The sequence below is a fragment of the Stomoxys calcitrans genome, chromosome 1 (genome assembly GCF_963082655.1).
Source record: "Stomoxys calcitrans chromosome 1, idStoCalc2.1, whole genome shotgun sequence".
NCBI lineage: Eukaryota > Metazoa > Arthropoda > Insecta > Diptera > Muscidae > Stomoxys > Stomoxys calcitrans.
In genome coordinates this window covers 114,668,813-114,684,954 of record NC_081552.1, presented here as the reverse complement: position 1 = coordinate 114,684,954, position 16,142 = coordinate 114,668,813, and the positions used below count along the sequence as shown (strand labels likewise).

General features: G+C 39.9%; 1 protein-coding gene across 1 annotated transcript; it reads left to right on the top strand.

Moving 5' to 3' along the window:
- Positions 1–15,512: 15,512 nt before the first annotated feature.
- LOC131996797 (uncharacterized) lies at positions 15,513–16,142 on the top strand. Its single transcript, XM_059366748.1, has one exon. The coding sequence runs from the start codon at positions 15,513–15,515 to the stop codon at positions 16,140–16,142; it is 630 nt and encodes a 209-aa protein (XP_059222731.1).

Sequence of the window (16,142 nt, the reverse complement as noted above, 5' to 3'; positions counted from 1 at the left end):
ATGACATAATGCACACTGGACCTAAACTTCAACGCGATATATTTGATATAATGTTGAAATGGCGTTTATGGAAGTATGTATTGACAGGAGACGTGGAAAAGATGTATCGGCAGATTGTAGTGAGGCCAGAAGATCAAGAATATCAATACATACTTTGGAGAGAGAACAGAGCGGAACCAATAAAGCAATATCGTTTAACAACAGTAACATATGGCACATCAGCGGCGCCGTTTCTGGCAGTAAGGTCACTATTCATGATAGGTGATTACTGCAAAGAGGAGATGGTGAAAAATATTATAAAAGAAGATTTTTATATGGATGACCTCATGACTGGAGCTGATACTGTAAAGGGAAGTCAACATATTCTGCAATCAGTGGCACAGCAGCTGCAGAAGTTTAATTTTCATTTGAGAAAATGGATTTCAAATGACCCTAAAATTACGGAAATTGTAGAAAATCGAGGACGCAATGAAGTTATATCGATTAAAGACGACGAGTCCATAAAAACCTTGGGTGTTGGGTGGGATCCCAATATGGACCACTTTCGATTCAACGTCAGCTTTAGTAATCCTTCACAAATGACAAAGAGAAAAGTACTGTCATTGGTAGCTAGAATTTTCGACCCATTGGGATGGTTATCACCAATAACGGTGGTAGCAAAATTGATCGTTCAGAAGCTGTGGCTGTTAAATATAGATTGGGATGAGACGATACCCGAGGAAATTTTGACGCAATGGCTAGAATTCGCAAATCATTTGGATTCTCTTCATAAAATAAAAATCCCTAGATGGCTGGGTACATCGACAACTACAAAGTTCGAGCTTCATGGCTTTTCAGACGCGTCCGAGAAAGCATATTCCGCAGTAATATTCATTAAATGTGAAATGAGGGTGACTTTACTAACTGCCAAAAGTAAGGTCAACTCAATCAAAAATAAAAAGACGCTGCCAAAATTGGAGCTGTGTGGTGCACATCTGTTGGCGAGATTGTTGAATAGGGCAGAGAAAATCATAGGAAGAGAGACGAACGTGTTTGCATGGACTGATTCAACAATCACACTGGGGTGGATCCAAAATAATCGTAGCAAGGACAAATTCATTAAGAATAAGGTGCAGGATATAAATGTGCTTGTACCAACAGCAACATGGAGATATGTTGGCACAAAGGAAAATCCAGCAGATATTGCATCAAGAGGTATTCAACCACATCGGCTAATGGACTATAAGCTATGGTGGAATGGTCCTGAATGGTTGCGGGAGCCTTCAAGTCATTGTCCTGAACTACCACAGAGGACTGCAGTGATAGCATCGACGATGGTAACAACAGAAGTAAATTTTTTGGATGATATAATGACGAGATACTCCAGGTTTTCTAAAATGCGGCGTGTAGTGGCATACGTCATTCGATTTATTGAGAGGACAAGGAATAAAATCAAAATTTCTGGTGGTTTAGCTGTCCATGAACTTATAGAAGCTGAAGAACATATACTATCACGTCATCAGCAAGTTATGTTTTCTAAAGAAATTATATCTTTAAAAAGAGGATCTTTAATTGATCGAGGCAGCCGTATAGTGGGACTACATCCTTTCTTAGACAGAAGAGGCATACTTCGAGTTGGTGGTCGACTGCAAAATGCAAATATGTCCTTCAATCAAAAACATCCAATTGTATTGAATAAATCGAATCTGACAGCTGCAATAGTGCGATCGTTTCATCTGGCAACTTTACATGGAGGAAACAGATTGACTGAAACATCCACAAAACGCAAATATTGGATTATTGGCTTGAAAGCAGCGATAAAAAAGTGTATACGATCGTGTCCAAGATGTATACGGTACAAACAAGAGACAGCGAAGCAGATAATGGGTAACTTGCCAGATTCGAGGGTTACAGCGATGCAACCTTTCTTATATACAGGAGTGGACTACGCTGGACCTATATGGATGAAGTGCTCCAGAAACAGAGGACAAAAGTGTTTTAAAGGATACATTGCTATATTTGTCTGCATGTCAACAAAAGCAATTCATCTGGAAGCTGTGAGCGATTTGTCCACATCAGCATTTTTGGCAGCCTTGAAACGGTTCTTTTCCAGAAGAGGAAAGAGTGCTAAAATGTACAGCGACAATGGGACAAATTTTGTTGGAGCGAAAAATAGACTTGATGCGGACTACAAAGCTGTTATTCAAAGAAATCGAGACGTGATGCCAGTGCTGGCGGAGGAAGGTGTGGAGTGGCATTTTATCCCCCCGGCAGCCCCTCATCAAGGAGGGATTTGGGAGTCTAGCGTGAAATCTGTGAAGCATCATCTGAGACGTGTTATTGGCGAGACCAGATTAAGTTACGAGGAAATGGCCACATTGCTGTGCCAAATCGAAGCGGTTTTAAACTCAAGGCCATTGGTGTATATGGATAATGAAGAAGTGGAATCTCTTGATTTTTTGTCACCGAGTCATTTTCTGATTGGGAGGCAGACGACGGATGTACCGGAGTATGTCAACGAAGTGGTAGGATCTCTCAACAAGTGGAAGCTGATACAGAAGATGAGAAGAGATTTCTGGAATCGATGGAAAGAGGAATATCTTTCAACGTTGCAGCAGCGAAGAAGGTGGAACCGGCCAGAGGTGAATTTGGCGAATGGAGATGTAGTCATCATTAAAAACGAATTGACACATCCAGCGAAATGGCCTATGGGACGAATCATTGAGACTCATCCGGGCAAGGATGGGAGAGTTCGAGTTGTGTCATTGAAGTTGCAAGATTGCATATTAAAACGCCCTGTCCAGAAACTCTGTCCATTAATAAGAGCTTCGGATGAAGAGGTGGAAGAAGTGTCGCCACAAACAACAAAAGCAGGATTGAGGAATACGCAGTCGGCAAACAAGCATGTTTTTAGTGTATTAGTAATGCTGCTACTTGCTGCCACAAGTCAGATTGGAGCAGTGGCTACAACTGGAGGTTCAATCTCTGAGATAAGCAATTCTACTGCAATTTACCTGGATCACTTGGGAACTGTGGATGTAGTAGCGTCTTCATGGAATCTGCTAATCTATTTCAAGCTTGATCCGTTCTTTGAGGTAATTAGCAAATCCGAACGATTGCTGGTGGATATGAGAAATACATGTGGAAAATTGATGACCTTTGAAGACCACTGTGGTCATGTACTGGACGAGATGGAGCAGATAGTGAAGGAGATGATATACACTAATCGATATTTGTTTCATGATGATGTGGCTAGATCCAAGAGAGCACCCTTAGAGTTTATTGGCTCGCTACAGCACATCCTCTTTGGCACGATGGATGCTGATGACAGGAAAGTTGTAGAAGAAAACATGAGGAAACTATTGGGAAATCAGCATGACCTGAAATACCTTGTGCAAAAACAGACGTCTATTCTGGAATCGTCAGTGAATGTCATTCGCAAAACGACGGAAGAAGTAAACAGCAACTTCAAAAGTATAACAGAACGGGTGAACAACATGACGGAAGCGATGAAGGAGGTGTATTTGGTGTACCGCGAGTCCATCAAATTTTTCATGGTGACGAAAGAATTGCACATAATCATAAGTGAGAACCAGAGGGTCCAAGCGAAGATAATCGAATTGCTGATAGATATAAATCATGGTAAATTAAATCCCTCATTGCTCACGCCAATTCAGCTCCAGAATGAAATACACCAGATGCTGGAGAATATACCTGAAAGCCTTAAACTGCCGGGAAAGAAGCATAATCAGCTAAGCACCATATATAAGCTAATGAAGGCGAAAGCGTTTATAATAGACAATCAATTGGTGATATCTGCAGAAATACCATTATTCAACGATCATGTCTCCCAAATACACAGGGTAATACCTGTGCATGTTGTATATAATGGCATGAAACAGATAGTCGTTGCAAGAGAGCAGTTCATTTTATATAATTTTAATATGGATGCCTATCATTTGATGTCCGAGTTGGAGTTAAGCAGTTGTCAGAAAATGTCTGAGGAAGAATACGTTTGTGATGGTGGATGGCCCTGGATAGATGCGAATGATAATTCTTGCGAAATTTCATCAGTGAAACCTCTTGCGCGTCATCAGTGCCAATTTGCGCCTACGAGTATTGAAATTTTCTGGGTGCAATTACATCAACGAAACCATTGGTTGTTCAACATGTTCAACGAGACAACCGCTCACGTGCAGTGTAAACCAGACGCTCAGAGGCTGCTGAAGATGCCATTGCAGGGTATCATGAAGGTGGAGCCCGGATGTGTTCTTCGAATGAAGGGTGGAGTGATACATGCTCCAATTCAATTCACATCAGAAAATAATATGGAGATGAAGTTGAGCTTGTATACCGATGTGGAGAGTATGACCAGTTGGAATATGAGCGCATTGGGGCCAATGACCATTGACCACGGAAAAGAGATTGAGCTTTTGAAGAACCAGATCAAGGAACTAAAAAAGGAGAAGTTGTTTATAAGAGGACTAAATTTTCTTCATGTCAGCGGTCATTTATCACTATGTATAATATTGACTATTTTGATTATATGTAGTACTATTTACTTATATTTGAAATGTAAATGTAAGCGCAAGCAAAATATCGTTAAGATAGATTTCACTCCTCATCAGCCAACAGAAATGGTATAATATTTAGTTTTTAGGCCCCGGGAAAATGTTCATGGAACAGGCTTTTGTTGATTCTCTAAAAATGTAACCTAAAATAAATCTATGAGCGTCAATGGTATTTTATGATTTGGGATAGCAAACATTGATGCATCGAGCAGATACAGATTGTCAGGGTAATTAAAATTGAGTTGTGATAAGGAAGTAAAAACTGTGTGAATGGAATTTTCCACTCATTTGAAGACCATGATAATGCTATCTAATGTTTGTTTAGGATCGTGGCTTAGGCTGGTTGGTCTGCGGTTGTAGAATATTTGGTTATGTTTCGTGGCGTATTTCGATTGGTCAGTTTAGGTTTAAGATTGAAAGAGAAAGAGCTAGTTTAAGTTATATAGTTGTCTTTTTTTTTAATTAGGATAAGAATTATTGTAGTTTATAAATTTTCAATAAATGATCAGTACGAATTTAATACTCAACATCAATAGTTCGGTAACTATTGATTCTAATCACATTATTTTCCCTTCTCTGAATTTCAGGAGTCCCAGGTACATTATTCTAGGTGGACGTTCTGATGCTATAGCTGGGGCGCTAACAGGTGTATTATCGCTTCTACCCTGATTCAAAGCTATCTGAGATAACTGGGTGACCGCTTTTGACAAATCGCCAATAGCCTTCTTTATGTCAGACATCTCTGAATGAACCAAATGGAATCGATTTTCAACAGCCAGTTGATAACCTATTGCCTCACCCTGTACTTGACCTCTACCTTGGGACGTTGTCGGCTGCTGTGCCCCTGCACCATGTACCTGAGAACCGGCTACCGAATTGGTTCCTGGCAGTGGTGCGTTTATTGTCTGAGACATGTCCCTAATTTGACCAGCTCTGTCTACATCATCCGGTACTACACTCATCTCGGTACTCTGTTTTAATCTATTTTCTTCTATTTATAGTGATCTATTTAAATCAAATATCTCAGGCCTATATCTTTTCTTATTTTAAGTCTGCGCTCGGGTCTCAATGCTCATAACTGTTACCCCAATATTCTTCTTGGGACACTGGCCAACAATAATCACTTTACACAAAAAAACAAAAAAAAAACTCTGACATTCAAGCAATATACAACAATCAATATTTAACGCAAAAACTTAAAAAAAAAAAATTAATATCCATGAGGGGATTATCAAGCGGGATGTGATGTGTGGGGTATTTTTCTCTTCGGATCTACTCAATGGAATGTAAAAGACGACAATTATTACACAAAATAGGAAAATTGCAACAATCGTTTGAATAGTGCTATGATACGCCATCTTCATGACCCTATCAATTCCTGATTATTCTCCTTGGAATACAGCTGACCTCTAGATGTAATTTAAGGCGGTTATCCCTCTGGTCCAAAACAGGGTCACTTCAAACTCCAAGCTGAAACTATATTAATTATGACTTCTAGATCTGAATAACGTGTGCAAATACGACTTCATATAAAAGCTCGTATGTCACTCCGCGCCTCATCTTTTGTATTGGTCGTTTCTATTCTAGCCTTTAGTCATTGAGTTTCAGAATCTCGTACAACGGTTCTATATATTCATAAGAATGGCTACGAGACCCTTAAACTCACCTACTCTTAGTTACGAATATAAACGTTGGACTATTGCATTTATCTAGTATTCTATTGCACAGTGTTTAGATGATCTACACTCCTACTTTCTGATACGATCTTTTAAACCGCCATACATTTGCTTGGGCGCCATTTATTGTTACATGTGCCTATCGCAGCTTGAGGATATTTTCTGGGCACCGGCTAGCTTCGTCGACATCTCTGGGGAGGTCCCAACCCTATATCCTCGCCCTATGCCCGTAGACAAAAAAAAAACAATAACATCAAATACAAAAAAAAAAAAACATTACTTACACCTGCACTTTCACATTCCATTTGTTTTGGGAGATCGTCCGCCCTACCTTGGTCAACATTACAGCGTATTTGTGTGACCCCACAAACCCGCCCACATCACCTAACTTACCACTTTACATCCCCCCAACAATTACTTTAACGCATCATAATTTCAATTTTTAAACAATCACGATATAAACATATTTATTATGAAATGGTGTTGTAGATATGAAAATTAATAAGATGAATGGTCTTTTTGGACCAAAAACTCAACGATCGTAGAACCCTCAAAGACTTATTGAAACCTTTCTGACTAGTTAGCTAATTTAAAGCCCTTTAATAAAAAATTCTCCATGACCTGGCCTAAAGGAGCTCGCTTAGGTAAGTTCTACCGGTAAGTATTTGTCAGTTTCAAACAAAAGGGAAATCAAAAACTATGATTAAATAAAAAAAATATCTATCTTTGGGGGCCCTATCACAGAATTTCTTTCAGTGTGTAAATTAAATATGATGTCAAAGTAATATCAAAATTAAAATATAAATAAAAATTAAAGTTTATAAAAAATTAAATAAATAAATAAAAAATCTAAAGTTTGAACATAAAAAAATCATATTGACATAAATACATGAACTTAATAAACCTATTCGTCATGATGGTGGTTGTGGCTCGTTTTGTTAATTATGTTGGCTTGCTTGTTTGTACCGCCAATATTTTGTCGCATCAGTCTCGCTGATTATTTGTATCATGCGAGACAACACTGGTGGAATGATGCGATCAATAATAAAAATTATCTGTATGTTGGATGTAGAAGTTGCGTTTGTGTGTAAATGCGTGTGCGAGTACCAAACAGATGATAATTATGTATTCAAAGGGAGAAACACATGAATTAAAGCCAAACATAAATATATGTGGATGACCGCAAAACACAAAAGAACAACAAAAAAACAAGACTAAGAATTTTGGGAATTTGTTGTGGTGCTGAGCTTTTGCTCTCACGAACATGTACGTATTGGTGATCCAACCACTTTGTTACAAAAATTACAAAGTGTTAATGCCAGTGGCCGACAGATGGAGTTCCTCCACTGAATAGCGTCGGTAATGATGGTCTCTCCGAAGGACGGACTTTAATACTCCTTTTATTCAAATTCTCGGCCACATTAAACTTTGGAAAAATTAAATGGAACGCTCCTACCTTACTTCTGCAACAAACGCTGGTTGCGCCGTGGATTCTGGGGCTACTACGATGTAGGAATCACTGTCAATATTTTCCTGGATAACCTTTCCACTAGATTTATTCCGTCGCCTCCTGAAAACAGGGAAATTTTTCATATAGAGCGCACAAAAAAACTAACCCCAATAAATTTACCTTTTGCAGTCTAAGGGGCTTTAATTATTTAAATAAAAATCGACGTTAGACTCTATCCTCAAAAACAAATACCACCCTACTATAAAAGAAAAACACTTTATCTTTAAATTTACTTTCACATATTAACGTCCTTTTTTTAACACTTACTTTGAGATCATTATTAATCTGTGCCTGCTCAGCACCACTCTTTTCACAACTAATGGCGTTTTTCCCCTTTCTATGCCCTTTTATAGGCCAGAGTTGAAACAATGGCGATTTTCCAGGGCCGACATAATGGAAGCTATCCGACATTTCTATTTAATATTCTCATCATCGTTATATCTGGCCTTTTCTAATAATTCGTCTCGGTTTTAAATAATTCTCTCTCATAACCGCATAGAATTTATGAATGTCATCATATGAAACGTCATTAGTTATTATATATAACTACCAACTACTTAGTACGAGTAGTAATGAGTGGCAACATTGGCCGATAATGCCGTGCCGCTGTCAAACAAACCCAAATGTCATCATCGATTTTCTTATTAACACGCAGCCGTCAGGGAGTATACAACAAATAATAATTTTGATAATAATTTGCTAATAATTTTTCTTTTATTTACGCAGGAACATAAAGAGGAATTGGTTAAAATGCTGCATTCAACAACCACCCTGGACATGGTGGGGTGTCCAAACAGCTCTTCCAGACCCCTCCAGCAACCATAAGAGAATAGAGGCTGGAAATAAATCGTAGTTTTGGGGCCGCCACGAAGGCGTAAAGTTTCCTTGCATGTGGCAGGTGGAAATGGTCTGCGGCGAGACCACGCAACAAAACTCCAGGCCTGGTGATAGAAAGAAGTCAGGAATGGTGTGCGACGAGTTCCGCCTATCAGAAACGGGTTTGTGACCAAAAAGCCGCCAACGTGGGGAACTCCCACACCCTGAGATTCAGCCGGGCAATACTGCAGTTCACCATTAGGGAAGTAAACAATGTCCATCCTTCAAAAAAAAAACATCCGATACTTTGTGTTCTCTTCCTCTTTGCAGGTGCGGTCTCTCATCGATGTCGGAAAACACCATCATTCACATGTCCAGGCATGTAAGTTACACACGTTCGCCCATAGGACAAATAAAAAAGAAAAGACCGTGCAGGTCCAATAGTTATAAATGAATATAGAAACTTATATCGTCTAGTCAATAGTGTATAATCACAAAAAAATATGATCACTGAAAACAAAAAGAAACAAGTGTAGAATTACGAAAAAGCGTGTTTATAATTAGGCGGTATAGAGGGGTGTAGCGTAAAAAAAAACAATCACGACAAAACACAGATATTTGTACCTATATTGCACTATAGATTTAGATATCTCTTATATTAGGACAAGCACGAACGTATAACTTATCCTAATATTGCACTGAGAGAAAAATCATATTCTAACTCTATATTGCACTACATTTTAATATCTTTTACGTGATATATGCCTATTGGTTTGCCCTGAATCGTCTCCAATTCATACATATTTTCGCCAACAGGCCGTACAACTCGACATTTCAAAAATTTTGCATTTATATTCTTTGTACGATATTCCGCATATATACTTCTTGGCCGGGTATAAACTTGACGCAACGAGCTCTTCTGTTATACCTTTCGGCGCTCCGTTGGTATGCCTTGTGCATGTTGTCGCTAATCCGGGCCCTGATCACCTCCAACTTGTCTGGCCTTGTCAAATCCTTCATCTCATGATCCGACATCGACATAAGTTTACGGGCCAGCCTGTAATCAGCCGCATTTGAAAACATGTGGTATCGAATAGTGCGAAGAAAGGCGCTACACCGGTGGCCGAATGCACTGACGTCCTCAACGCGCACTCAATCTCAGAGAGGTATGCATCCCAGTCCCTATGATCTTCATCCAGATAGGTTCTGATCGCCGTGATCACTGACTGATTAACCCTCTCTGAAGCATTGGATTGTGGCGAATATACCGCAGTTCTCAAGTGGGTGATCTTGTAAGCCTCCACCATTTCCTGAAAGACCTTTGAAACAAATTGTACACTATTATAGCTGCGGATAACCTCAGGTACGCCAAATTTGTGAAAAACTTCTTGAATTAAAAATTGTATCACATTTGTGGCTGTGGCCTCTTTCATGACTTTAAGAAGAGTAAACTTGGAGAAGTGATCCACAACAATAAAGACATAGGCATGGAGCGGGGGTATTTTCCCAAAAAGTCAATGTATAATTTCTGGAAAGGTCTTTCAGTCACTACCCCCTGACCTATCCCAGGCATCATATTTCGATTAGATGATTTGGCCTCCTGGCAGCTTTGGCAATTCTTCACTTATTGTCGAACTTGTACCGTCATCCGAGGCCAATAGAAAAGTCGTTTAACCCGTTCCAGGGTCTTGGCCACTCCACCATGAGCGCAAGTGAGAGATTTATGGGATTTTTCGATTATTTCATGAGAAAGGCTAGTTAGCACCCAGAGTTTCCATATGAATTCCTCCTCCAGTTCCTGATCAAATTGGGTTTTCTTAATTATCTTATCATTCTCAATCTTATGGTCAGGTAAGTTTTCCTGGTTAACCATTATGTCACGAATCAAGTCCAAGTATTCCTTACTCTCAAACTGATTTGTCTCGAAATCCAATAAATCATCTCTTGTGATCTCTTCAATGTCTATGGAGGTGGGAGCTCTAGACAACATGTCAGCGACAACATTGTCGGACCCTTTACGGTGCTCAATATCAAAATCAAATGCCTGCAGTTGTAAGGACCAACGAGCCAATCTCCCGGTCAACTCCTTCAATGACATCAGCCATTTGAGAGAGGCGTGGTCTGTGATGATCGTAAAAGGCATCATCTCGACGTATGGCCTGAACTTCTTAATTGCCATAACCGCAGACAAACATTCCTTTTCTGTCACGCTATAATTGCGCTGACAGGCATTCATCTTCTGGGAATAAAAGGCAATGGCGTGTTCTTCCCCCCGGTCGTTCAACTGGAACAGTACCGCCCCTATACCATACTCACTGGCGTCGCATTGTATAAAGAAACGCTTCGAGAAATCGGTATGGCGTAGTACAGGCGCTGAAGTCAAGGCCCGCTTAAGACCCTCAAATGACGATATGGCCTCATTTGTCATCTCAAACTTCTTTGACTTCTTCAGTGCATCAGTTAGTGGGGCCGATATTGAGGCAAAGTCTTTTATAAAGCGCCTGTACCACCCAGCGGTTCCTAGGAAGCTTCTTACTTCCCGTGGGTTCCGGGGTACCTTGATACTCCGTATGGTCTTAACCTTATCTGGATTCGTCTTCAATTTACCGTCACCGATGATGAACCCTAGGTACTTCATTCGCGAAAGCAAAACTGCTACTTCTTCAAGCCTATCGTAAGGTTGGCATTTCTCAGGCACTTCGCAACCTCCTCCAACAACCGAACGTGTTCATCAAAGTCGCTGGAGATCACCAACAGATCATCCAAGTAGATGAACACATTCTCCTTCAGGTGCTGGGGTACTACACGGTCCATTAACCTACATAAGCGTTGTGCCGCGTTAAAGAGGCCAAACGGCATCACCCTGAATTGATATAGGGGGCGCTACACTGCTTATGTAGTAAGTTTCATCGATTCTGCTCAAGATGCCTTCTATATTTTGGAGCGGGTACGCGTCCTTCACCATCAATTTATTTAACTTTCGGGCATCTAGGCAGAATCGATTCTTCCCTGGCTTCCTCACGACCGTAGTTCTGTTGCTCCAAGGACTTTTACTCTCTTCTATTACCCCAAGCCTGAGCATGTTATCAATCTCCTCGTATACTATGGCCTGTACTGCCGGTGAGATAGGGTAATGACGGTCCTTTACCGGCACCACACCATCAACCAATACGATTGTATGTGTTTCTAAATTAGTTTTGCTTAAACCCTTATCTTTAAACGTTTCAAAGCTTTGAATTGCTTTCTTAAACTTCTCCTGCTGTTTCGGAGTCAGTTCGTGGGGGTTTAATTTATATTCCTCATCTTCCCCTACAATATCTTTTGTTATATTTTCAATGTCGAGCTCATTAACTTCTATGATTTCTGGAGCCAGTCCAAACAATCTCCAAATATCTATGCCAAGGTACAATTGCTGCTCTAGTTCAGGACATAAATAAAAGTCTATGTCTTCAATCTTGTCTTTATACTATATTATTAAATTAACATTACCTAGAATTGTGTGATCCTGACCTGCAGCGGTTCTTGCCTGTGAAAATATTGGTCTAAAGGACATCTCCAATTGATCCAGCAATTCTCTGCAACCTTTTCCTAGAATACTCACAGAGGCTCCGGTATCTAGCAATTAATGCCTTGCAATTTGACTTCGGCATACACTCTTGGATCCGATCGGTCACTAGCTCTAAAAATAGCTCCTAACAAAATTTTCATTTTCTTCCTTTTGTTCTTAAACTTTTGCCGTACTGGGTATTATTTCAGTCGTAACGTTCTCAGCATTATTTTCTACAAATATTCTTTTTCTTACCTTATCATAATTTTCTTTTCTCATCTCTACGGGTACATAATGTCTAGTTTTAGGACGTACAATCTTATTATTCGACATCAACATACACTTAACTATGTCTAATTTCCTGAAGGGGTTCTCTAACGGACGTGGCCCCCCTGAATTCTCCACGCCCTTATTCCTGTTTCCCTGCTGGCAAACATTACACCTCGGCGTGGTTGTACCAGGATTACCACACTTGTAACAAAACAAGGTCCTAACAGCCTCTTCGCGGTCTCGAAAAGAGTGTCCTTGCTGGCGACAGTTCCAGCATGTCATTGGTGCCTTGAAATTTATTTCATGATGATGAGACCTGTTTTGGGTAAACGATTCTGCCAATACTCTCCTTCACATTCTTCTTCATGATCTTTATCATGTCGAACTCAGATATGGGCTGTACTAATTTGGCCCTTATTTGCCCCATGACGTGGAAAAACGAGTCGATTGATTCATTCATTTCTTGTTTACGTTGGGCTAAATCGGTTAAAATTTCAAAATTAGAACGGGAAGTCTGGTATTGGCTAAGCAAACTGTGTTTCAAATCATCCCAATTATGAAACTTGTGAGTCTTTTGAAATAGCCAATACCATGATTCAGCACGACCAGTCATCAAAAGGGGAAAACCTCGTATAACTTCGGCCCATGGAATTCTATACTGCCATTGAAAATACTCCAGCCTATAGACAAATTCTTCCACCCCTAAGCCATTAGTTGTTCCATCAACCATCAATCCTAATTTATTGATTGTTCATGGAACAGGCTTTTGTTGATTCTCTAAAAATTTAACCTAAAATAAATCTATGAGCGTCAATGGTATTTTATGATTTGGGATAGCAAACATTGATGCATCGAGCAGATACAGATTGTCAGGGTAATTAAAATTGAGTTGTGATAAGGAAGTAAAAACTGTGTGAATGGAATTTTCCACTCATTTGAAGACCATGATAATGCTATCTAATGTTTGTTTAGGATCGTGGCTTAGGCTGGTTGGTCTGCTGTTGTAGAATATTTGGTTATGTTTCGTGGCGTATTTCGATTGGTCAGTTTAGGTTTAAGATTGAAAGAGAAAGAGCTAGTTTAAGTTATATAGTCTTTTTTTTTAATTAGGATAAGAATTATTGTAGTTTATAAATTTTCAATAAATGATCAGTACGAATTTAATACTCAACATCAATAGTTCGGTAACTATTATTGGTCCTTCGAACCGGATTAAAGTCGGGAGAATTCGGGAGAGTTTGAAAAGAAAAAGTTTAGTGTTGTGTACGTGTTGATAAAAAAAAAAAAACACAATGGCTAATATGGAGAAATTCGTGGAAGCGCAGAAGAATTTAGCCGAAAGTATGGTGAAAATAAAAAATAAGTTGAGTGAAGAACGGCTGACCAGAGCAGGGTTCGATCAATTGGAGAGAAATTATCATGATTCAGTCAAGAAATTGAAGAGTAATCATGAAGTGATGATGACAATAGAGCCCAAGAGCGATGATTACTTCGTAAAGGATTTTTACGGATTAATGATGAATGGGCTGGTGAAGGAGGTTGAGGAGATGATAAGGAGTCGGGAGGTAACGGTTCAGGAGAAAAGCAACATTGGCAGTGGCGCAGAAGGAAGTAATCTGGGACTGCAGTTGGAGAGGAAAGAAGAGTTTGGGAGCAGGGAGGAAGCAGCAGTTGGAAAAGCGGCAATGCTACAGGAGAAGCCGTCAATAAGGAAATATTTTTTCCAAAAAATCGAAAGAATAGAGAAGAGATTGGAAAGTGGTGAAGTCGATGAGAGAGATATCGAAGATAGTTTGCGGCAGTTGAATGGATTTTATGACAAGTTGCTGGCAACGAATGAAATAGACGAGGAAGTCTTTGAACAATACGAGGAGATGACGGAAAGACTTAGTATTCGACGGAAAGTCGTTGGAGAGCAAAAAATGGAGAAAGCAGAGGGAAAAGAAATACGCAGCAACATCAGGTTAAGCGAAGTGAGGATACCCGAGTTCAGCGGCAAAATTGAGGACTGGGAGTCATTCCATGACTTATTTAAAAATTTGGTGCATAATTCGCCTCATTTTTCCGAAGTAGAGAAATTATACAGGCTGAAGGCAGCCATTAAAGGAGACGCAGCTCAACTAATTCAGCATTTAAAAATAACCGACTCCAATTATGAAGCTGCCTTTGAATTATTGAAGAAAAGGTACAAGAATAGGAGATTGATGTTCACGAATTTGTGTGATAAGATTCTGGACCAACCAGTAATGAATAGCGATTCAGCGGCAAGTATAAGACGCATGCTTGACACTACCAAAAACTGTGTAATGGCGTTGAGGGGCATGAATGTGTCTACAAAGGATGCTGAACCATTTATTGCCAGAATAATTGTGAGAAAGTTTGATAAGGATGGGTTGCGGCTATATGAGCAACAAGTAAGGAAGCCGAGAGAAATTCAAACTTTGGATGATGTCTTAGAATTTTTGCAACAACAATACCTTGCGTTGGAAGCGGCGGGAGAGCAGGAAGTGAACGTGAAGAGAATTTATGGAAACAAAAATAATATGTCAACCAAATTTTGCTACTTTTGTGAGAAAAGTGGGCACGGGGTGATAGAATGCAGGAAGATGTTGGCAATGACACCGGCAGAGAGAAAGCCTGCGGTAGCTGCGAAAAAAATTTGTTTCGTTTGTCTTTTACACAGGACAGACAGAAAATGCAATAGTGTTGTGCGCTGCAACAAATGTGGAGGTAATCACCATCATTATCTTCACAATGGTGACCAAAGAAGCGTTAATCAGCAAGTTAATCCCACATCATCTATGGTAATTGAGAGAAAACAACAACAAGTTTTATTGGCAACAGCATTGGTAAAAGTACGGGCAGCGACGGGAGAATTTGAGTTGCTACGGGCAATGATAGATCAAGGGTCACAGATAACATCAATTTCGGAAGAAGCTTCGCAGATTTTGGGATTGCCAAGGATAAAAGAAAAAACGGAAATACACGGCTTGGGTGGTACTTTGGTTGGTGTGTCGAAGTACAAAGTGGACTTAGTTATAAAGCCAAGATTTCTTAGCAAACATGTATTCAATTCACAGGCGATGGTACTACCTACGATAAATCCTTCGACATAGATATGATATAAATCCTTCGACATAGATATGAAGCAATGGCGAAACTGTATGTTGGCTGATCCATTCTTCAATAAATCCGATCGCATTGATCTAATAATCGGTGGAGACATTTACGCCGACATAATGGAAAAAGGGCAGAAGAGAGTAAGCGGTCCGTTCTCACAACAAACGAAACTTGGTTGGATAGTATCTGGAGCTCTATCCAATGGAATAAGCAAAGTGGAAAAAGTGCAGGTGGCTGCGACGAACCTTGAACGTTTTTGGGAAGTAGAGGAAGTGGAAGCAGAAGATCAGTGTACAAATGATGACCAGTGGTGCATGCAGAATTTTGAAAAATCGACCGTTATTCGAGATGATGGTCGATTGATGGTGTCATTACCTTTTAAGGCTGATATGGAACTAGGCGAATCCAAACCGCAAGCAATGGCCAGGTTTTTGAATGGTGAAAAGAAGTTGGAGAAATATCCATCACTAAAAGCTGAATATATAACCTTCATGCGAGAGTATCGGGAACTGGGTCATATGGTGCAAGTACCGATGGAGATGAAAGGAAAATATTACTTACCGCATCAAGCAGTGATCAGAAAGATAGCCGAACAACGAAAGTGCGAGTGGTGTTTGATGCATCAGCGAAAACATCGAATCAAAGAAGTTTGA